The sequence below is a fragment of the Palaemon carinicauda genome, chromosome 22 (assembly GCF_036898095.1).
Source record: "Palaemon carinicauda isolate YSFRI2023 chromosome 22, ASM3689809v2, whole genome shotgun sequence".
NCBI lineage: Eukaryota > Metazoa > Arthropoda > Malacostraca > Decapoda > Palaemonidae > Palaemon > Palaemon carinicauda.
This window is the reverse complement of record NC_090746.1, coordinates 5,353,895-5,378,763: the sequence shown is the minus strand read 5'-3', so window position 1 is coordinate 5,378,763 and position 24,869 is coordinate 5,353,895. Positions and strand designations below refer to the sequence as shown.

Genomic DNA, 24,869 nt, shown 5'->3' with positions numbered 1-24,869 from the left:
AGTAAACAGCTTAAACTCACGGTCCCGGGCTGGGATCGATCTGCTGCCATGCGAATGCTAGGCGAACACGTCACCACTGCCTAGAACTGAAACATCAGCTTAAACATGGCTCGGGATGGAAACCTTTAAATAGCTTGGGCAAATCATATTCATTTTATGTTTATTTCAGGGAATGTGAATATGTTTTTGTTAAAACTTCTAAGAACAAGTTTTGATATCGAATTCTTAATATGCTTGGATAAGAGACCGAAATTTGAAAATACAGATTATATATGCGATATATAGCGATGTCTGACATACCATCATCAATGTGAATATGTATAAAATTTATCTCTATGTTTATCTATAAGAATGGGTTAATATAATGCAATATATATATATATATATATATATATATATATATATATATATATATATATATAGATATATAGAGAGAGAGAGAGAGAGAGAGAGAGAGAGAGAGAGAGAGAGAGAGAGAGAGAGAGAGAGAGAGATTAGATCTCTCTCTCTCTCTCTCTCTCTCTCTCTCTCTCTCTCTCTCTCTCTCTCTATATATATATATATATATATATATATATATATATATATGTATACATGTGTGTGTGTGTGTGTGTATAATAATAAGGATAAGATTAGGGAAGTGGGGAATATGGCGGAAGGAAGAGTACCCCTGGATACAATCCATTTTATAGCTCGAAGGCAGGTACTCGGGATGGGAAAGATTAAGGAAAAAGGGAGAAAGAGAAGTACAGGAGATGAATAAAAGAGAGGAGCAGACCCTCTTGCGATATTAGGGATTTTGGTTTGTTATAATTTATGATGTGTTGATATATATATATATATATATATATATATATATATATATATATATATATATATATATATGTATGTATATATATATATATATATATATATATATATATATATACACACATTAGATAAATGTCTTTTTCTATTTTAACTAAGCTACTCTTGTTTACTACCGCAAGCTCTCCAAGAAAATACACAGGGAGTTAAAACCATGAAACTTCTTCTTTTCAAAAGGTATAAAAATAAAAGATCTTTCAAGTGAAATCTAGCAACATAAATCCCTCCCAATTAAGAACTTACGCTCTACCTGCCACCTTCAAACTTAAAATGCACTACTAGAAACACAAAGACGTGTGTAGGCTAGTGGACTAGCGTAGGTGTTCAAAACCGAGCGCAATAGCTTGGGGGAAAGCGCGCGAGTGTGTGTGGGTGGCAGGGTTTAAACTCAAGCATGTGCCATGTTGCCATTACCTTAAATGTTGCTGCTTTTTACCTTAGATTACCTTAAAAGTTTTCCAATTTCCTTAAATTATAAGCTATTAAAATCTAAATTACCTCATAACTACCTTGAAACCATGGAAATTACCTCAAACTGAGGTAATTTCCTTAAAGGTTTCAACCCTGGTGGGTGGTGAGGAGGGTATAAAGGCCAGAATGGTGACGGGTTCCCAGTCAGTAGAACTCACCCGTCCCTTCATCCCACATCACGCTCTTCTCATCCCGAAATTCCCTACTCCACGCACTCGGAAGGAAAGCGTATAAAGCTAGGAACGGCAGCACAGATTTTTTCTTTGCATCTATGAAGGTAGAGTTTCCTAACTTTTAGATTTCTCCATGTTTACTTATTTATTTATTCCCTTTCCTCATTAGGCTATTTTTCCCTGTTGGAGCCCTTGGGTTTATAGCATCTTGCTTTCCCAACTATGGAAATAATAAGAATATGACTGGTAATGCAGGTTGATTGAATATTGTAGAACCGTGTATACATTTCAGACAATTAAATAACTTTCAATTGAAATTATTCAAATAAGATTCAAGTGTTAACATTTATTTCTACGGTTAATTTCATCGCGTTTCACTACATCAAGTCTCAATGTAACACTTTGTTCCATTATTACGTTCGAAATATAAGTTTGTGGTGGACGATGTAATAACGTCGCTGACTGGTGAACGCCAGACTGGGGTTCGAGTCCCGCTCCAACTCGTTAGTTTCTTTGGTCGCTGCAACCTCACCATCTTTGTGAGCTTAGGATGAGCGGTTTGGTGGAGCCTATAGGTCTATCTGCTGAGTCATCAGAAGCCATTGCCTGGCTCTCCTTTGTCCTAGCTTGGGTGGAGAGGGGGCTTGGGCGCTAGTCATACGTATATGTGGTCAGTCTCTAGGGCATTGTCCTCCTTGAAAGGGCAATGTCACTGTTCCTTGCCCCTGCCATTCATGATCGGCCTTTAAAAACTTTAAATGTGTTTTGGGTGCGCTGAACGTTAATAATAATAATAATAATAATAATAATAATAATAATAATAGCAAGAATTCACTTTCCGAGGATGAATTTAAACGTAACCAAAATATCGTAAGACCACAAAATGATTATTTAATTCTTTACTTTTAATTAAAAACATTATGCCCCTTTTTCCAAATATCTACATTATCAAGATGATATAAATTACATTCTTCTCTTTTATAGAATTGTGAAACTTATAGTTCATCGTTTTTATATCGTTTATGCGTTAGTATATTATTGAAATTTTCTTTAAAACTTTCCCTATAACTGAAATTTTATGCATGCTTTAAAGGTAACTTTTTTTTTTTTTTTTAATTTGATGCTAGTGATTGATTTATAATTGCCAGACTCGTAAAATTTAGAAAATTTACAATTCATATAGAAAGGATTGAAAAGAAATTATGTTATTTCAATATCTGAATATATATATATATATATATATATATATATATATATATATATATATATATATATATATATATATATATATATGTATATATATAGTGTATATAAATATGTATATATATGTATATATATATATATATATATATATATATATAAATATATATATATATATATATATACATATATATATCTATATATAAATATATATATATGTATATATATATAAATATTTTATATATTTATATATGTATATATTTATATATATATATATATATATATATATATATATATATATATATATATATATATATAATATATATATATATATAATATATATATAATATACATACATATATATATACATATATATATATATATATACATATATATATATATATACTGCATATATATATATACATATATATATATATATATATATATATATATATATATATATATATATATATATATATATATATATATATATATCCGTGCTGAACACACTAATTTTATTTGAATGAGTAGTTTACATACTAGTTACTTATCCTTATAAAGATGGAAGTTTCCTTCTAGGTATACAGATACCTTATAGCGAATATTAAAGAAGCCTTTCGAGAAATTACCGACATCAATCAAATTAATACAAATAAAAATAATAAATCAATCTCAACTTACGAAAAAGCGCTTTTATAAGGTTTAAGATTAAAAAAGATCAAGAATAATATGCTGGAGTTTTTTCTATAATAATTGAAAAGAATAATAAAATATACATGTGCAAAATCTCAAGTTAGAAAACGCACGAGAGAATGTATTTTGATGTATTTTATGAAAAAAATTAATCCGCCTTTTATAAAAACTAACACCTATATTGATAAAAAGAGATAAGAGGAAATTACACGACATACAAAAATAAAATTACTCAAATTCAGTAATACTCTAATTTCTTAGCGTAAGAAATGCAGAAGAAGCACACGTTGTAAATAACCTATTTTCAATTAGTCTAAGATAACCAATTGAAAAACCTTTATATTACACGTAGACGAATACGAGCAAATATACATACATATACAGAAATTTATATATATATATATATATATATATATATATATATATACATATATACATGTATATATATATGCACACATTATATATATATATATATATATATATATATATATATATATATATATATATATATATATATATATATATATATATATATACTGTATGTGTGAATATATAATTATACAGTATATATGTGTATATACAGTATATACTGTATATGTATATATATGCATATATATACAGTATATAGTTTATATATACATGTATATATATATATATACAGTATACATATGTGTATATATATGTGTATGTATGTATATATATATATATATATATATATATATATATATATATATATATATATATATATATATATATAAATCGAATCGCATCTGTTTATAGTCTTTCTATACCAGTTTGTCTTCAATTTTCCTAGTTCGTTAATACAACGTCTTCTCTTCCTTTCCTTGCTTCTTTTACAATTTCTAGGGACCCATTCTGTTATTCTTAATGTCCATCTATTATCTGTCATTCTCATTATATGTCCTGCCCATGTCCATTCCTTTTTCTTACATGTTGTTAGAATATCCTCTACTTTAATTTACTCTCGTATCCATGTTGCTATTTTTCTGTCTCTTAGTGTTATTCCCATCATTATACTTTTCATAGCTCTTGGAGTCGTCACTAGCTTCCGTTTTAAGGCTTTACTAAGAATCCAAGTTTCTGATGCATAACTGAATACTGATAGGGCCACGCTGATTGAATATTATTCTTTTCAGCAAAAGTGGCATTTTAATTTCCATAATCTGCTTTTCTTTACCAAATGCTCTCCATCCCATCCCATTCTCTTAATTTCAGTCTCATGTCCTGGGGAAACACTTAATGTCTGTCGAAGGTACGTATATTCATTAACAATCTCTAGAGGCTCGTCTATAACATTTATTTGTTGTCTGCCTTTTCCTTGAACATTATGTTAGTTTTACTCATATCAATTATAAGTCCTACAAGTCCTATTTAAGTCTTCTATCATCTTTTGCAATTTCTCCCATGATTCAATAAACGTAACTATGTCATCTAGAAATCTTGCCTTACTTGTTAAGGTATTCCCCATTACTAATAATTCCTACATATTCCCAATCTAAATTCTTAACAACTTCTAGGCACGTTGTGAATAACTTATGAGAGGTGAGATCTCCCTTTCTAATATTGTGTAGTTTTAGGATTGCTGTACTTCTTGTATAGATATCGTCAAGTGTTCTAATATAAGATTAATCTATTCCTTGTCATTTGAAGGGCTTTCATTGCCACTGAAGTTTTGACAGAATCAAAAGCTTTCCAATAGTCTATAAATGCCAAACATGTTCGTTTGTATTACTCTGTTAAATTTTACATTAGCTGGTTAATTACATTGTCAGTTGTTGAATACCCACTTCTGAAGCCTGCTTGCTCTCTTGGTTGATGAAAATCTAGCTGTCTTTCTATTCAGCCTGATATGATCTTTGTAAGTATTTTAAATGTTACGGAAAATAAACTTATAGGGCGGTAATTTTTCAGGTCCTTTATGTCTCCCTTTTTGTGAATTAATAAAACGATATTTTTTTTTCCAAATTGTAGATGTAGAGCATTCTTGCAGACATTTTATGAAAAGTTCAGCCAGTTTTACTATGAAATCTCCTCTATCTATTATTATAACAATTGTTAGGCCATCTTCCCCTACTGCTTTGTCTCTTTTCATGCCTCTTGATGCTTTCTTTACTTCTACTGTTACTCTTGGTACCAGCTCACTTGTTTCATGATTTCTGTTTAAAGGTTTGAAGGCTTGTCATGAATGACAGAGGCAAGGTACAGTGACATTACCCTAGCAAGCACAACAGTGCCATAGAACTGACCATATAGTATATAAATATGATCGGCGCCCAATCTCCCTCTCTATCAATACTAGGACCATGGAGGGCCAGGCAATGGCTATTGACTCAGCAGGTAGACCTAGAGGCTCCCCAAACCCAGCCCCAATTCTTAGCTCACAAGGATAGTAAGGTTGCAGCATAAAAGATAGGTTGAAATATTCCTTAACAAAATCGAGGAAAACTATCAGAAATCAACGAAAACCTAATAAGGAAAACATTGGAAATGAGGGTAAAATTCAATAGAATTAGCATAATTATCCAAAACAATAAACAAACTAAAAACCTAAGACATTCGTAAACACAATCAGACGGAAATTGAGGAAACACCAAGGAAAGGAAGAAGCATCAAATTAATGAAAAGAAGACTTGGAACAGGGCACTAACAGATGTTTGCTTTAAAGGATGAAAATGGAAATATTATCAACAATAGAGACGGGAAGGATTTCTATACAATAGTGATACAAGAAATAACTTTGCCTGTAGATATAAGGAAACACCTGAGCTGGTACCAAACGTAACAGTAGAAGTAACGAAAGCATTAAAAGACATGAAAAGAGGCAAAGCAAAGCAGCAGGAGAAAATGGCCTAACAGTTGAATTACTAATGGATAGAGATTTCATTGTAGTAAAACTCGCTGAAATTTACATCAAATGTCTGCAAGAATTCTTTATACCTAAAGTTTGGAAAAACTATTATTATACTAATTCACAAAAAAGGAGACACATAGGACTTGAAAATTTACGCCCCCCCCCCCCCCCCCCCAGTAAGTTTAATCTCCGTAATATATAGAATATTTACAAAGATCATATTGGGCAGAATAGAAAGACAGGTAGACTTTAATCAACCAAGAGAACAGGCAGGCTTTAGAAGTGGGTATTCAAAGACTGACCATATCCATGTAATTAGCCACTTCGTGGAAAAATTAACAATGACAAATCACTATGTGTGGCATTTATAGACTATGAGAAAGCTTTTAATTTTGTCAAAACCTCAGCAGTAATGAAAGCCCTTCAAAGACAAGGAATAGATGAATCTTATGTTAGACCACTTGAAGACATCTATACAGGAAGCATATCAATCCTAAAACTACATAAAGATAGTGAGAAAATTCCGATTGAGAAAGGAGTTAGAGAGGGATACCTCACCTCTCCTACGTTATTCACAGAATGCCTAGAAGAATATCTTAAGAATTTAGATTGGGAAACTGTAAGAATTAACATTAATAGGGGATACCTAAACAACTTACGATTTACAGATTGCTTAGTTGTGTTTAGTGAATCATGGGAGGAATCACAAAAGATGATAGAAGATTTTATTAGAGAAAGCAGAAATATAGGACTGAAAATGAATATGAGTAAATCTAAGATAATGCTCAATGAAAAAGCAGATACAACAATTATATAAGAGCCATGAACAAATTTCTAGAGATTGTTAATGAATATAAATACTGTACTTAGGACAGAATGTAAGACAGTAAGAGTCATGAACGAACTTCTAGGAGAGACAGTAAGTGTTTCCCCAGGACATGAGGCCTAAATTAAAACAAGGATAAGTATAGGATGGAGGAGCATTTGGTAAACAAAATGAGATTATGAAAAGTAAAATGCCACTTTCTCTAAAAAGAAAAGTATTTAATCAGATGGTCCAACCACTTCTAACTTATGCATTAGAAATTTAGAGCCTTGCTGAAAACTTTAGAATATAAGCTAGTTATAACTCAAAGAGCTATGGAAAGAATAATGATGGGAATAACAGTGAGAGAGAAAAAGAGCAACAGGGATACGAGAGCAAACTAAAGTAGAGGATATTCTAACATACATGGAAGATAAAGAAATGGACATGGGCAGGACATATAATGCGGATGACAGATAATGAATGGACATAAAAATAACAGAATGGGTCCCTAGATCTAGATTGCAAAAGAAGCAGGGGAAGGAAAAGAAGACGAGGATTGACGAGCTAAGAAAGTTTGCGGGTGTGGGCTGGCATAGATAGACCATAAACAGAAGCAAGTGAAAGGACATGCCTGAGGCCTTTTTCCTGCAGTGAACTAGGAACCGCCGATGATGATGATACAGTATATGTAAAAGCATTTTAAAGATTGACGCTATACTAACGTGTATATAAAATACGAAATACTGTATAGTGCTCTGGTAATAACACAATATTGTAATAATAATAATAATAATAATAATAATAATAATAATAATAATAAAAACAAATATACAAAAACATTACCTCCATCAACTTTGCTCGGAGCTAACTGCAGCGTCACACCTTAAAAAGAAATTACAAATGAAAATTATTAAGAGGCTTTAAATACATTCAGTGTAATGTGTTTATATAACATTTTATGTAATAAGCTTGATGAAAAAAAATAGTAATATGTAATAGAGTAATAGAAATAAAATCCAACATTCTCTCTCTCTCTAAATATAAAAGGTAAAAGTTACAGAATTAAATTGTTCTTAGCTTAGAATAAGCCTAAATACTTTTCTTTTTACATTATTATTATTATTATTATTATTATTATTGTTGTTATTATTATTATTATTATTAGCTAAGCTAAAATGTCAAGCCAGGAGTTAATTTCATATTGAATGAGTTAGTAAATGTACGTAATTAGCTATTAAATAAGTTTTGATTGTTAATATAACGATAGAGAGACAAATGAAGTTAGTTGATTTTTGTTTTATAGAGAGAGACGAGAATAGAGAGCGAAGTGGTAGCGCATTCGTTAAAATGCTGAGATTGCATAAATCTTTTACATAACATCCCTAGTGCGAGGAACGCGAAAGAAGACTAACTCATGTGAGTAATTGCCACGAGCTGCTTTAGATGAATACCGGCCTGCAAGAAGCGGGTAACATGACGTCACCAGGAAGCCAAGCAGCTGGTGAAGGGCGTCACCAAGACGCTAGCTGCAGGGGACCAATAAAACAAAGGAAATTATCCTACATAGGATCCTGCAAGAAAGCAGGACTGCTCTTCCTTACCAGCGCACACAGTAAAAGGTCCAAAGGGACTTTTGCCAGTTCAACACATCTCCCCCATCTTGGGGCGAGGCCCCCCACCAAGTGCCGATGTGACCGGCTCTTATTTCTTCAAGGACTGCGGTACACCTTGGCCGCACAGCAGGAGAGAAGTTGAAGAATCCCATTTTGCCCTTCTATCCGAGAAGTGGAAGAAAGAATAGCCCAGTGAGGAAAGGAAAACAAGGAGCTAAACTACAAGAGAACTAATGAACAATTAAAATATTTTAACATTAAAATAGATCTTTCATATACAAACTATAAAAAAATAAAAAAAGCAAGAGGAAGAGAAATAAGACAGAACAGCGTAATCGAGTGTACCCTCAAGCAAGAGAAATCTAATCCAAGACAGTGGAAGACCATGGTACAGAGGCTATGGCACTACCCAAGATTAGAGAACAGTAGTTTGATTTAGGAGTGTCCTTCTCTTAGAAGAGCTGCTTACGATAGCTGAAGAGTCTCTTTTACCCTTACCAAGAGGAAAGTAGCCACTGAACAATTACAGTGCAGTAGTTAACCCCTTGAGAGAAGAAGAATTATTTGGTAATCTCAGTGTTGTCAAGTGTATGGGAACAGAGGAGAATGTGGAAGGAATAGGCCAGACTATTCGGTGTATGTGTAGGCAAAGGAAAACTGAACCGTAACTAAAGAGAGGGATCCAATGTAGTACTGTCTGGCCAGTCAGAGGACCCAATAACTCTCTAGCGGTAGTATCTCAACGGGTGGCCTGTGCCCTGACCAACCTACTACCAAAAATACCAATGTGATTCCAAGCTGAAAATAATGAAGTGAGAATTTACAAAAGAATTCTGACAATCTGATACCACTTCTTAACGAACAAATTTGCACTTTTCAAAAGAAAATCATCAAGATATAATGAATAACTTTGCATACAAAGTCGAGCTCACTACATATAAACGACATTGCAGTACCAATTAAAATACGCTATTAAAAGAAGTTCTCAATACATTCTATATCTTTATGTAACATTTTATAATAGGAAATCCTTATTAAAATATTTCAATAGGCAATACAGAAACAGTAGTATGAAATTATTTTTTAAAAAAAAAATTCTCTCTCTCTCTCTCTCTCTCTCTCTCTCTCTCTCTCTCTCTCTATATATATATATATATATATATATATATATATATATATATATATAATTATACATATATATATAATTATACACACACACACACACATATATATATATATATATATATATATACAGTTTATATATATATCCAAAATCAATGTGTAAAATTTATGACAGTTAATTGTTCTTATTTTATTCTAAGTTTGAAGTTTCATCTCTGAAAAAGGGTATGAAAAAAAAGAAATTAAGTTAGAATTTAGATACAACATTTGTTATAAAATACGATATTTGCGAAGGTAAACATATGATTTTGTTTTTAATAAATATCTTAGACAATTATATTCCCATAAGAACCTAATCTGTAAAATTGAAACAACAGATAACATCATACCATATGCAGAGCCCCTATCACATGATGTTCATCTCTCTCTCTCTCTCTCTCTCTCTCTCTCTCTCTCTCTCTCTCTCTCTCTCTCTATATATATATATATATATATATATATATATATATAAAATATATATATGCATATATATATATAATATATATATGCGGATGTGGACTGGCATGGAGACCACAAACAGACGCAGGTGGAAGAACATGCTGATGATAATAATGATGATGATATACACACATGCACGTACACACATACACACACACACACACACACACACATATATATATATATATATATATATATATATATATATATATATATATATATATATATATATAGTTTTATCAGAAGCAACATTAATGTGTAATAAGAAATAGAAGAGAAGAGAATGGAATCTGTGCCATCAGAAAATGTAGTACGTGCTCAAACACCTACACATTTCACTAGCAAGCTTAACCCAACAACCGTTTATTGAGAAAATGACAAGAAAGTTAATTTGCTGCCAACTTAGGTCTTAAAGTTGTAATCGAGCCACGTTATAGGGAAATAGTTGAATAAGAAACCGTTAATTGTATAAAACCTTTAATTTGGGTTAGTTCTTTTTTTTTCGGTGGCAGCCCAGATCTATAAACCCACCCTACGAAAAGATGACAAACTAGAGGGGCACTCAGTAGAGCGCAGAACTCTGTCGAAGCAGCTTATTTCTCAACCTTTTGCTCGACCTTGACCTTAACCTTTGACGTTGACAACTATTAATTGGCGTGGATTTCCATACACTCAAATATGAACCAAGTTTGAAGTCTCTGTGACAACGATGTCCAAACTTATGGCTGATTACATGAATTGGACATTTTGCTTGACCTTTGACCTTGACCTTCCAAAATTTAATCATATCGGCTTTTTACATAACAGTTAATCTCTGCAAGTTTCATCACGCTAAGATTAAAATTGTGGCCAGGAAGCTGTTCGCCTCCCATTGCTGATAGTCGACACGCAAAGAAGAATAATTACTAGATGCTGATGAATACTGAAGGTGCGGTTCACCACAACAACAACGACGGCTTATTGTAACATAATTTAGAGTTGTTTCATATTTCATGTGAAGCAAGGGTAAAGGTGTCTGGTTTCAGTTCCAATTTCATCAGAATTGATGCTCACTAGAACCTCAGCCGGGCAAGCCTATTTCCCCACCCCCACCCCCTTGTGGAGCCCAACCACAGCAGTGGCCTCCCTATCAAACAGCTTAAACTCACTGCCTATGGCTGGGATCGATCTGCTGCCATATGAATGCTAGGCGAACACCTTACCACTGTATTACCCAGGAGGCTACTCACTGTATATTAGTTCGTTAGCACAACATATTAGTCTCTAATATTCAAGTATTAGGTAGTTCATCAAACAGGTAGTGTTATTATTTGATATTTTTGGTTTCAATTAACATTAGGTCTCCCTCTCTCTCTATGTGCACGAGAGAGAGAGAGAGAGAGAGAGAGAGAGAGAGAGAGAGAGAGACTCGCAATTATTTAATTGTGGTGTTAAACTACAATAAATCTTTATTAATCGGATGCATTTTATTTCAACTAAATTTCTTATCGTCTAATATAAACAATTTTGACCATGTAGAACATATTCTTATCGTGATTCAATATACAAGAAGTTGAGACATCGTATGAATCGTAAAATGAAGGTTAAGAAACAAAATGACAACAGGGCCAAGCGTGGTAACTTTAGAAAATGCTTTGTGAGCAATAGTCCAATTTCAAGGGTTAGAATATGGTCGGTTGACACGGGGCATTGAAACATGGATTAATATTATAGCAAGAAAAAAGATGGCAAAATCTCACCTTCAGTTACAGGAATCAAAGTACTGTTCAAGTGTATGAAGCCTGAATATAGCTAAATATACCTTGATTAACTCTTTGACGGCTGCGCAGTGGATTAGTTTTGTTCGTTCCAAGGACCGAACTCTTGAACGTTTACAAAAAGCTGGGAAGAATCTTTTTTTCCAAATCAATACAGTGACCAAACTATTTGGCAGCCGGGGAGGGGGGGGGGGTGGAGGGAGGTATCAGCAGTGATATGAGATAAGGAAATACCCATCAAGCAGTGTTAATGTATGGATCAGAAACTTGGGCTTGAAGACGAAAAGAGGAAGCAAAGCTTGAGAGAACAGAGATGAGAATGTTGAGGTGGATTATGTGAATATCACTGCTTGAAAGATTGGAAAATTATGAAATTAGAAGATGGCAGGCGTAGTAAGGATTACAGAGGTGAGTGTCACGTGACCACTGAGATGATTTGGGCACAAGTTGAGGATGGAGGGTGGGGACGGAGTGAGAAGGGCTTGGGGAATCTGTAATGGTGGGGGGGGGAATCAAAAAGGAGGGAAAGAATCAGATGGCGGTATAAATTGGACGATGATATGGAGAGAAGAGTTTTGGTGGAAGAGTATGACTTTCATAGAAGGCATTGGAGAAGGCGCATGAAGCAACCGACCCCTTCATGTAGGGATAACGGTGGAAAAGATGATTAATTTTAGCTTGTTTTTTTCTAAATAATTATACTGTATTTTACTGCAACACTACAACTTTGAGATATCTGGTCCATGAACATCTTCAAAAGGACTGCCCACTGCGTCACTTGGGGACTGAAACTTGGGCGCTACATTTACCTTGGGTGTTGCTCTAAAATTGGTCCTAGACAGCCTACACAACTAATCATGGTGTCAAAATGGTGGATTTTGAGGACATCGGATTCAATGATGCTAAAGTATATGAACTAAAAGGTCACTTCAAAGGTCAATACGTCAAATTCATGTCATTCTTACTAGACTTCTCGAACCATCTTTTCAAAGTTCTACGTATTTTTACCAATTATCTCTAGTCACATTATCAATAGTTCCTCAATTTTCCTTTGACTCACTTGTACTCCTCTTTCGCTATTGGTGTGGCCCAAATATTCGATCTTACTTTTAAGGTGATTTTTCACCAAAAAAACAGGGGCAATTCCGTTTTTTTCTGTAGTTTTCAAAAGGGAAATCTCCCTTCCATCCATTATCATTGCTGACTTAGTATCAGTTCTTCAACCTTCCTCATAAATTACTTGGCGTCTGAATTTCTATCCTTTATTATATTTTCTTGTTTGATTTGAGTCAATGAGTTCAATTGGCAAAAACTGGGAACAGTATGGTAGTAGTCAGAGTACTTCAAGTCTTGCAACAGAAGTTCCTCTATTTCATAATGCAACTTTTTTTTTTTTTGTGAGGCTGTACAAGGTGATATAGTTTAGGTCTGGTATGTAGAGTTGTATGGAATATTGCTGTAATTTACCCACTTGATGATATCTCCTTTTCTTGAATTTCTCTTAGCTGCCTTGTTCAACTGCATGTTGTGATAGGAAGAGTTGTCCATAATTAATGATTGGGGAAAATTTTTTGTCATCATCCGCACTAAAAATCCTTTCTTTAATGTATGGCTAATCATGATTCCAGGAAAGGCATCCATCCATGAAAAATTAGCCAAAACCAATATGACCAGTGAAAGTTGTGAAAATTAAATTAATGCTAGGGCGTTTCCCAGCAGGCGACGCATTGGGACCTCACCTGATCCCTCCGAAAAATCGGCAAGGGCTACCCAGTCATGGGCGGGCTGGGTTAAAGAGGCAAGCTCAGAGGAAAATATTTGAGGAGAGGATGAGAGTAGCAACTCTGAATGTGGGAAGAATGACTGAAAAGGGCAAGAGCTGGTTGACCTCATGGAGAGAAGGAAGATTGGAGTGCTGTGTGTGCAGGAGACCAGATGGAAGGGAAATAAGGCAAGAGAACTAGGCGAAGGTTGTAAATTTTATTACAGTAAAGCAAATATGGAAGGAAGAAGCGGGATAGGAATAATATTATCGAAAGATTTGAAGGAAAGTTTGATTGAGGTGAATAGGAACAAGAAGCAAGTCACCTAAGCCTTGCTGTTAAATCTTCACATGATGTTTAGATTCTTCTTCTGCACTTTGCATTTCTTAAACGCTCGTGGATTCTCCGAGTGATACACATGGGGCAGTTGTATTTTGCAATCACCGCTGGTATTAGCACAGAACAACAGGGTTAGAAGCTCTTTAATGGACTTGTGACCAGGAAATACCTTGTCTTTTGCTGTAAAATCAATCCTTTTCGGCCTGTTTTTCCAAAACAGCCCGACCTTATCACAATAAAAAAAAACTTGTGGTACATAACACTCGGAATCCACGACCCTTTTATAATTCCCAAAATGTGAGTGTGCTATCCTAACACTGGAGATTTCAGCGTCACCATGTCTAAAACACGAGGTAGTTATTTTGTCACTGTCAGTATTCCTTCTTTAACATCCATTGCTTCTATAGCTTCTTTGTTTCTCAAGATTGTGCAAGTTGTTGATTGTTCACTCTTCTCGATAATTTATTTTTTCAGTTCTATGGTAATTATCTCCTTCCCACCTTTCTTAATCAACTTTGGGGGACACTGTCACAATAAATATCAATTAACTGTATTCACTTCACTAAAAGCAGCAACAAAACGCAATATATGTGTATAAATGCACATACATGGTCACACTTCTTCATTGAGTACTTCTCAGCAAATGGAGCATAAATACTGCGTGAGCTGGCAGTTGTGCATAACGTAATCATAATGTTAGTACTGTACTTGGGAAGGTGTGAATTTTTGTTCAGACCCTTTACTGTATTTACATTTATTAGGGGTTGGATATTAATCAGATATTACTAGTACAGCCGGAGCCAATATTCTCCTCCAAAACACATGTTTGTTTCACACAGAGAAAGGATACTATTGTCCTCAGTAGCTCCAGAGTCCCATACCCTTCCTCTCTCATCCTTGTGGTTTGTGAGTCAGGGGGAGTTTGGAGTACCACTTGACTTAGAACCTAGGCTACAGGGCACTCAGTGTTTCCTTAGATTTAAGGAGCCAAGGTGGTTAAAATGATAAAAATTGACCTCGTTCATCTACATCTGAATTACTTATATCATGTTCTGGAACATATTGAACCCTCAAGAAAACACTGATGACAACTTAAAAACCTTCCACCACCTCGCAATTTCGATATTACTAATAATTTTGTCCAGAAATTTACATATAACTGGATTACCTTCGTTGATAGAATAAATAAATATTGCAAATAAATCAATATTTATCAAACAAATCAAAAGGACCTAATAGCAATATAGGAGGAAATTAAAGACACTAAAACAATTAAATGTCCAGTAAATGCTCAATTTGCATAGAAATCTTTTTTGGCAGCCTCCTTTAAATGCTATAAACACAACAGCTCAGATGATCATATAGCCTTATATACTGTAGTTACATGCATTCTATATTCATTCTAAGATTGTAATCAACGTTAAGAAGAAAAAAAAAACATTCCAATTTATTCAGCATCTGATTTATCATCTAACAAAGGGATCCTTGCACAACAGCCATGATGCCCAAAGCTTTGGTGATCTGGACATCATAATTGGTATAAGTCTGCTGTTGATGACTGAATGTCTAAATAGTGTGGCATCAGGGAGCCTCATATAAGTTTCAGCAGCTTGTTTGAAAATGGTTAGCTGGTAGAGGCTCCTTAACAGATGAAAATTGACCATATATACATTTAATCAGCCCCTAATCATCTCTCCCTAAAGCTAGGACCATGGCGGGCCAGGCAATGGCTGCTGATGACTCAGTCTGTTGACCTATTGGTTGCTGCAAACACCCCGCCTCCACCACATCCTTAGCTCACAAGGATGGTGAAGTTACATACACTAAAAGAAATTATCGAGCTCGAGCAGGTCTCAAATAGGCGGCAACATTCCCCAAGCTACCACAGAGGGAATACAGTCCCCTCTGATTTTGATTCTCTTCTTAGCAGTATTTTCACACTTTCTACTCTTGACTAGGGTACCATCCCTCTCTCGTTCAGTCAGCTTGTGTACCTTGTGGACCCCTCGCCCATGGCAGACAGTTAAAGCCTTAGTCAGCTCCCTCTTCAGCAATTTTTTCACTGAACTAAACAGCTCTTTAAGAACCATTATTCTGTCCCTTCTTCCCTCTGTCAACCTTTGTAATCCTTCAGTAGCTGGGACTTTAGGGCTCCATGCTATAAAAAGATTCCCAACAGAGCTTTCCTTGTCAGGTACATATCCTTCGGGAACAGCTTCAGTTACAAGGAAGAAGGCTGGAGGTTAGGGGTAGTGGGATCCTTTATAGAGATAAATGAGGATTCCTCTAGTAATCCTCAATTATTACCTTAGACCGTACTGTTTGGGTTGCGCTTTCGTGGGTCATCTCGGCAAGGTTAGGAAATTTCATTATTTGAGGTGGAATTTAATGATAGTGATACATTTCCTCATTTGTGCTGGCGCTAGAAAAGGCCGTTTCTCAGTTAGGGACTCCTTGACACTCTATAGAGGTGGAGCTGATCCTGCCTAGGACAGCCATAATTTCCTGAAAGAGGCAGTTTTTTGCAGAAAGGAGATCTCTGTCCAACCACAGCTTTCTTGATGGGTCTGTAGTTGGAAGGACTGAGTCTGGTCAGAATACACCCATCCTGGCCATTAATGTCGACTGGTGTCCAATCTCTGCTGCTGATTGGTTATTTCTATCTCCCCAGAGAAGGTAATTCCATAATGAAGGTTTACCTAAATGTTCCGAAGACTTCTTGGAATTGTATAGTTCTATGAGGTTTGTCTACCCGTGAGGCTTGATGTTCTTGTGGGTCTGTGTCAACTAAGGAATCGTTTTCCACCTTTCAAATGACAAGGGCAGTTTTATATCAGGGTCAGCCTTTTCCTAGTTAGAAGCTGGAATTCTCCTGACTAAATAATATTAAATGCACAACACAGGCAAAGTTATTGAGTAAAGTCTCTCCTGGAAGCTTTCCAGAACTTTGCAAAATATTAAATTCAATGCAAGACAGAGATTGACTGTCTGTGATTAAAATTTGAAAGGGAGAGATCCCATTTGTAAGGACCTGTTCCCTAAATTCTTGATGAAAGACAGTTAAGGGCAATGAAAGAAGTATAAGCAACTTACTCTGCTACCAATGAAAGAGAGGAACTCCTTGCTAATGGGCAACATTACCCTCACCATCACCAACATTAATTAAGCATTTGCTGAAAAGATTTTTTACTCAGAGAGGCTTGATCCAAGCCTTTGTAGCCTCTCCTCGTCTCCCCTTAGGATGGTTTGTCTTGGGTAATTTCTGTGAGACAACAATAACATACCCATAGTCAGAAGAAATGTTAGAAGCAGAACAATGGGTCCCTCTAAAGTTACTCACTGATAGATGCTTAGCTTCCTCTCCAGAGATTTCCTAATCTTTTCCATTTACATGATGTATGTATGGACTATTCTTTTCCTTGGTGTTTACAGGTAACTAGACCCTTGTGACTTATGAGTCTACCTTTTCATATTCTAGAACTAGTCCTTAGAGAGCACAGCTCTTATCCCCAAAAGAGGGGCTTTGATGAAGGAAAAATGTATTTTTGGGGAGGTGCTGTGTAGTCCCCAAGACTCTCCTACCTCTCTATACTCATGAAGGGAAATGGGATATATCTGAGGCCTACTCTTTTTGCTGAAAAGATTGCTTCTAATGGTAAATAAACACCCAAGTAATGTTTTCTGTCTTTCCAGTGATTAACAGCACTTCTCAAGGGAGACGTGTTGCTCTGCTAGTAAATGAATTTACTATAGGTGTTGTGGTGGGATTTTACAGTCCATGAACCTGTGGTCTCCCTTATACACACTGAGTCCTTGCTTGCATGTCAATACACTGGCCCTAGGCCTGGGAAGATTATGTTTCTAAAGTATATCCGGTTGTATTGGATTCTCTCTTCTAGCCTAAGCAGAGGAGTCCTCGGGAACCACACAGTACCTCCACAAAACAGGGTTTTCTTCGTCAAAATCTCTTTTGTCAGCAATATATGGCGATGTTTGTCAGGTATGGAGAACTAACATTTGCTTGATATGTGATCTACTACACAAATTACCAATTCACTCTATAGATTCTACCTACCAGACTTATCTGATAAGATAGTAAAATTGTATTATAGTTTGTGCAAGATTTTCTATTCTACTCCTAGAGGCGATTTAATAAAACTGATGCATTAGGATGTTAGGGGAAGGATCAACATAGCATTATATAACAAAGTGCAATCAATTTTTGGCTACACTGTAACTCATACCATTTCTCAACAATAAAACTCGTGGATGGCAACATACCCTCAGAAAAGCAGTAATGAGGATAAGAATGTATAAAAATAACATTTAACAAAACTAAAAATACTATAAATGATTTAAATAGGAAGATAAAAGCAAGAAATTCTTATTAAATATACATAGTAGAGAAGTGAATTGCAGCAAATACAAAACAAAATCATAAAACTAACATTAATTAAACAATATTTACCTGTGTGGATAGAATGAAACACCATCAGGAGAAATAAAAGTGTAAACAAAAAACATACAATTGAAAATAAGGTGCTACAGAGAAAATAGGAATCTACAAGTATATAACAAGAAGAGGAAACCTCATGAACAAGGAAACTATACATAGGAAATAAACTTAAAAAGAACCAGATTACCAAAAACAAAATTCTGATAGATTACTTTAATCATAAAGTTATCAATTCATCCTCCTTGTAACATTAACAACTAGAGGGGGCACTCAGTAGAGCGCAGACCTCCGCCAGGGCAGCTTATTCCTCGACCTTTTGGACTGATTTTGGATGTTGTGCTCATGCGTGACCTTGACCTTTGATCTTCCCAAATTTAGTAATTTCCTGCTCTTTACAAATAAAATCCCTGCAAGTTTCATTACTTTACAATTAAAATTGGGGCCGTATGGTTGATGACCGGAATTTGACCTTTTGCTTGAACTTGACCTTAGAATCAACCTTGACCTTTGACCTTAACATGTATTATTTGGTGCGGATTCTGATACACTCAAATATGAACATAGTTGAAGTCTATGTGACAACGATGTCCAAACTTATAGTTGGCTACATGAACAGGACATTTTGCTGGACCGTAACCTTGACCTTTGACTGTGACCTTCTAAAATTTTCAGCTTTTTATATAATAATTAATCCCTGCAAGTTTCATTACTCTACGATTAAAATTGAGTCCAGGAATCTGTTCACAAACAAACACACACACAAACAGAGGGTAAAACATAACCTTCCAACTTCATTGGCGGAGGTAAAAATAATTGAATACAAAAAGCTATAAGGTGTCCACTCTTTCACCACTAATATATTTTCTAAAGTATGAAATCGTCTTTCAGGAATGCATGGTGACGATTACCTTGCTTGGAACGCTGATGATGCTTGCAGCAAGAGTGACCTCCGCCCATCCTATCTATGGGCTGACATCGCTCCTGCAGGACGATCCCTTTGTCATATCAGGAGGACAGGAGCAGAATGAATTCAAAAGAGGGTTTTGGGATAAAAGGTCTTCAGAGGAGATTGCAGATGTTGAGGAATTTGGAAAATACCCAATACAAGTAAGTAACCTTATATATATATATATATATATATATATATATATATATATATATATATATATATATATATATATATATATATATATATAAATATGTATGTATATACATATATGGGTATATATATACAAACACACACACACACACACATATATATATATATATATATATATATGTGTGTGTGTGTGTGTGTGTCTGTGTGTGTGACTAATTACTATATTCTCATTAGTCCTACAATATTTATTTTTTGAAGTAATTTTAAAAATACAGTATCTCGCCAGTAATGGACGTTTGTGTAGAACTACTACAATAAATGAATTTCAGCTCAATCGTCCATTCATTAAAACTATTTCTGTAAACTAGAACTCCATCCTAATTGATACTGAGATATAAACTTGATTTGCCACCATTATTGTTACAGAAACTCCAATGGAACAAACGGAACCACCAGGAAAAGAGAGGATTTGGATCAATGATGCCAGCTTATCTCGTGCACTTGTACAGGCCTGACGTACCCGTCCTGCCCCCAAATTCCCTTTTCTCCCCTACCCGGCCCAGCTCCGAGAGGGGGAAAAGAAGCAACCATCGCTAAATGCAGTTGTAGTTGCGTACGGCAAGAGAGCAGTCATGCTGAAACTATGGTACCAGATTTATAAAGCTCAATTTGTCAAGCCCAAATCAACCTGTTGCTAACCTTATCAATAAAAATGTGTGTCACTGTTATGTTCACGTTATACTTATTCAAACTTCACCATGTATTTACCAATGATATTGATAAAAAAATACATCTAACATAGTCACTTAGAGGTGTGATTATTACAACATTTTACAGGAAAACAAGATTTTGGTTTTATTGATATTAAACTCCCCACATATAGAGCCATGGTATACTTCAATAAAGATGCCAATAAAGAAGTTAAGACTATGGATACCCGGTACTTATATCCTTTTCTTCTTCTCAAATATCAGTGAAGGATCATTTATTGAACATAAGTAAATTAAAGCAGTTAACTTTGTTAATGTTATCCAACAAATATTCTTAATGGTTTGCAAGCAAAACCTTTCTGTTTTTCTTGTCTAATCAAAAGTATGTTTTGGGGGAGACAAAGGATATTTTCTGTTTGAACAGATTATATAAAGTGTTAAACTTTAAGAGAATACATACAGGGTGTACTGGCACTTGAGATTGTGAGGATATGACTTATTTTGTAACTCATACTGATAATTACCAACTGCAAAAGATTGTGCTCACTTTCTATAAATACTGATTAACTCAAAACAAATACATATATCATAGACTTACGGAGTGCGAAGAGCATGCCCAAACCATCTCCATCTACCCCTCATCATGATCTCGTCCACATATGGCACTTGAGTAATCTCTCTTATGGTTTGATTCCTAACCCTGTCCTGCCATTTAACTCCCAATATCCTTCTGAGGGCTTTGCTCTCAAATCTACTAAATCTATTGGAGATTATTTCCTTGTCATACCATGACTCATATATATATATATATATATATATATATATATATATATATATATATATATATATATATATATATATATATATATATATATATATATATATATATATATATATATATATATATATATATATTAGAATGGTGCCCTTACTCTGGGCACTAAAAATATATTAAACTATGGCTCGTGACTGGGAACCAAACATATAATATTATATATATTACGACTGGCCAGTTAATCAATCTCTCGAATTCCAAACTCACTTGTTTGCTTTTACATTCAAATTGTTACACTTTAAAGTATTAATACAATAATTTTGAGACAGTTAAATAACTCCCAGACAGCAGTATATAAAACACTGATTATCCAAAGCTATCTTATGTACACTTAAAACAAAACTAGGTAATTACTGTCAAGTATTATTATGACTTATTGTGGTTCTAACAGGATACGAGCAGAATCTGATTCTAAAACATGGTGATTGGAATGATATGCTCTTTACAAAAATAAATATATTCTATATAAATTACAACACTTTGAAAAGAATTCACATGATAACAAAATAAGTTACTGAAAAAAATTAAGTCTGAACAAAACTTAGATTGAGACAAAAATGTTACGATCTGAAAATCATATATTAACTTGACTTGAACTGGTATATCTGAAAAAACCCTAGAGTAAGAAAAGAAATAATCCAATGTAAATTATACGAAAGCTTGAAATTAAATCTGAATAATACAATATTCAAGTTTGACACTTATTGAAAAGTAGATAACCAGATCACAACACAAATCTCTAATCTTCCTACACGGCCAATTAGAAAAACTTTATATAATGCCAACACTCACCCTAATACAAGGAATTCAAAATCACCTTTACGTATATTTTCGTCACACGATTTGCTTTGAGGCACAGAGTCACTTGGGAGAGGACGCGCTAAACGTACAGAACACTTTCAACAACAATACACTAGGTTGCGTGCGAGAGTGAGAGAGGTGAGGAGATGTCAATCTTGAAGCTGGTAATCTCTATCTATCTGAACTGTGAACCTGGTATCCCCCTTTCCAGAAGATTCCAAAGGATTTGGGAAGCATGGGGCTGAGCAAGGAGTCAAAGTTGCCAAGTATCGCTCTCCCGAACGTTGTACTCATGCCACGCCAGACGGCTCTCTCAGTAACCTAGCTCCACCCACCCTTTGTCCCCGAAATAAAAAAAAAAAGATTACATACTATCACCAGGCCTTCGCAACGTTTCTAAAGCACGTGGTAGAGAATTTTCCAAGGGACATGTAACTGAGAATTCTCTCTCAAAAATGACCCCATAACTCATAAAATATAAAAGAACATTACCTAAGCCCTTGTTCATATCTCGCACGAATCTCATAACACACTCAAATATATTACGTAAGACTTCGTAACAAACAAAAATAAAAAGTTAATTCTTAAAAATAATTTAAATTTACATATACTAACTTGAATAAAGAATACAATGAAATTAATGACGAAGGTCTTACATGATTTACATATAAATCTTAAATCTACACAAGAGGAGCTCTTTTTATGGGCTGGGTATCATCTCTTCAAAGCACAAATGAAATATGAATAAAATTGTGAATAAACTATGGTATTTACTCTACATTGGACCACCTTCATAAGAATATATATATATATATATATATATATATATATATATATATATATATATATATATATATATATGTGTGTGTGTGTGTGTGTGTGTGTGTGTGTGTATACTGTATAGACATAAGCCATGGTATGGCAATGAAACAATAAACAGATTTTGTAGATTTGAGAACAAAGCCCTCAGAAAAATATTGGGAGATAAATGGCAGGACAGTATTAGAAATGAAACTATAAGAGAAATTACTTTCCTATAGGTTCATAGGTGAATGAGATCGCAGTGAGGGGTAGATGGAGATGTATTCTCTTCGTACTCCCAAGAGATTAGTTCACCAACCTTTCAACTAGCCTCCTCAAGGTACTAGAAGAGTTAGAAGGCCCAGTCCTACATGGTTGAGGACTATGACACGTGATGTGGGAGATGATGAATGGAGAGGAATTGAATTAAAAGCTCAAGATAGAGATGACTGGTGAAATCAAACTGAAGCATTTTGCGTCAATAGGCATAGGAGGTGATGATGATGATGATGATGTTGATATATATATATATATATATATATATATATATATATATATATATATATATATATATATGTGTGTGTGTGTGTGTGTATATATATATACATATACATACATACATATATATACATATATATGTATATATATATATATATATATATATATACATATATGTGTGTATATACATAAATATACATACATATATATACATATGTATATATATATATATATATATATATATATATATATATACATATATATATATATATATACATATATATGTGTATATATATACATATATGTACATACATATATATACATAGGCCTACATATAAATATATATATATATATATATGTATATATATATATATATATACATATATATATATATATATACATATATATATATATATATACATATATATATATATATATATACATATATATGTGTATATATATACATATATGTACATACATATATATACATAGGCCTACATATAAATATATATATATATATATATATATATATATATGTATATATATATATATATATATGTATATATATATATATATATATATATATATATATATATATATATATATATATATATATATATATATATATTTACATAAATATATGTGTATTATATATGCATGTTATTTGTAGGTTGAAAAAGCTTATGATTCGGTCTAAATCTCAGCAGTAATGAGAGCAGTCCAAGAACAAAGAATAGATGAAACTTATGTTAGAACACTTGAAGATATCTATACAGGACGTACAGCAGTCTTAAAACTACATAAACAGTGGGAAAATTCCAATTGAGAAAGTAGTTAGACAGGGAGTGTCTGCTGTTCTTATTTTTGGTGATTTCAGGTAGAGTAAGTTATAGAGGAGTTTCGAGTGACTTGATTGGAAAATATAGAATTCTGGGTGTTTTTGCCAACAACCTCCTGCATGGAATTATTATCTCCTAGAACTTTAATTTTTTGAACATTTATAATTTATGGACATCTTTTATAATAAAGACATTAATGAATATATGTTGAACCATTATGTAATGTTTGACTGAATCTTGTTAGATTTGTGTGGTGTTCAATCATGCTGCAGTAGTCTTTGAAAATGCTTTTAAATCATGTTTATGATGAATATAGAATCTATACCTAGTTAATTACACAGATATTGCGGGCTTATTCTCTCACTCTCATTCAAGGTGCTATTTCAATGCTAACTCTCTCTCTCTCTCTCTCTCTCTCTCTCTCTCTCTCTCTCTCTCTCTCTCTCTCTCTCTCTCTCTCTCTCTCTCTCTCTCTCTCTCTCTCGAAAACTGTTGAAAAATATGTACCGAAAAAAAAAAAAAATCAGACATACATACCGAGAGACAGAAGGATCTTATTTCAGAAAATTAGAAAGTGGAAGAAAAATCTTGCAAAAGAAAAAATGTATGGAAAATGATGGAAATAAAAAGTAAGATAGAAAATTCAGAAAAAAA

The 24,869-nt window shown here is 33.9% G+C and overlaps 1 protein-coding gene across 1 annotated transcript; it reads left to right on the top strand.

The window, feature by feature from the left end:
- The first annotated feature begins 1,481 nt into the window (after positions 1 to 1,481).
- Positions 1,482 to 20,576, top strand: LOC137615778 (uncharacterized). The gene is made up of 3 exons (XM_068345475.1): positions 1,482 to 1,615; positions 19,521 to 19,739; positions 20,158 to 20,576. The coding sequence occupies exons 1-3, from the start codon at positions 1,610 to 1,612 to the stop codon at positions 20,326 to 20,328; spliced, it is 396 nt and encodes a 131-aa protein (XP_068201576.1). The 5' UTR covers positions 1,482 to 1,609; the 3' UTR covers positions 20,329 to 20,576.
- The last annotated feature ends 4,293 nt before the right edge of the window (positions 20,577 to 24,869 follow it).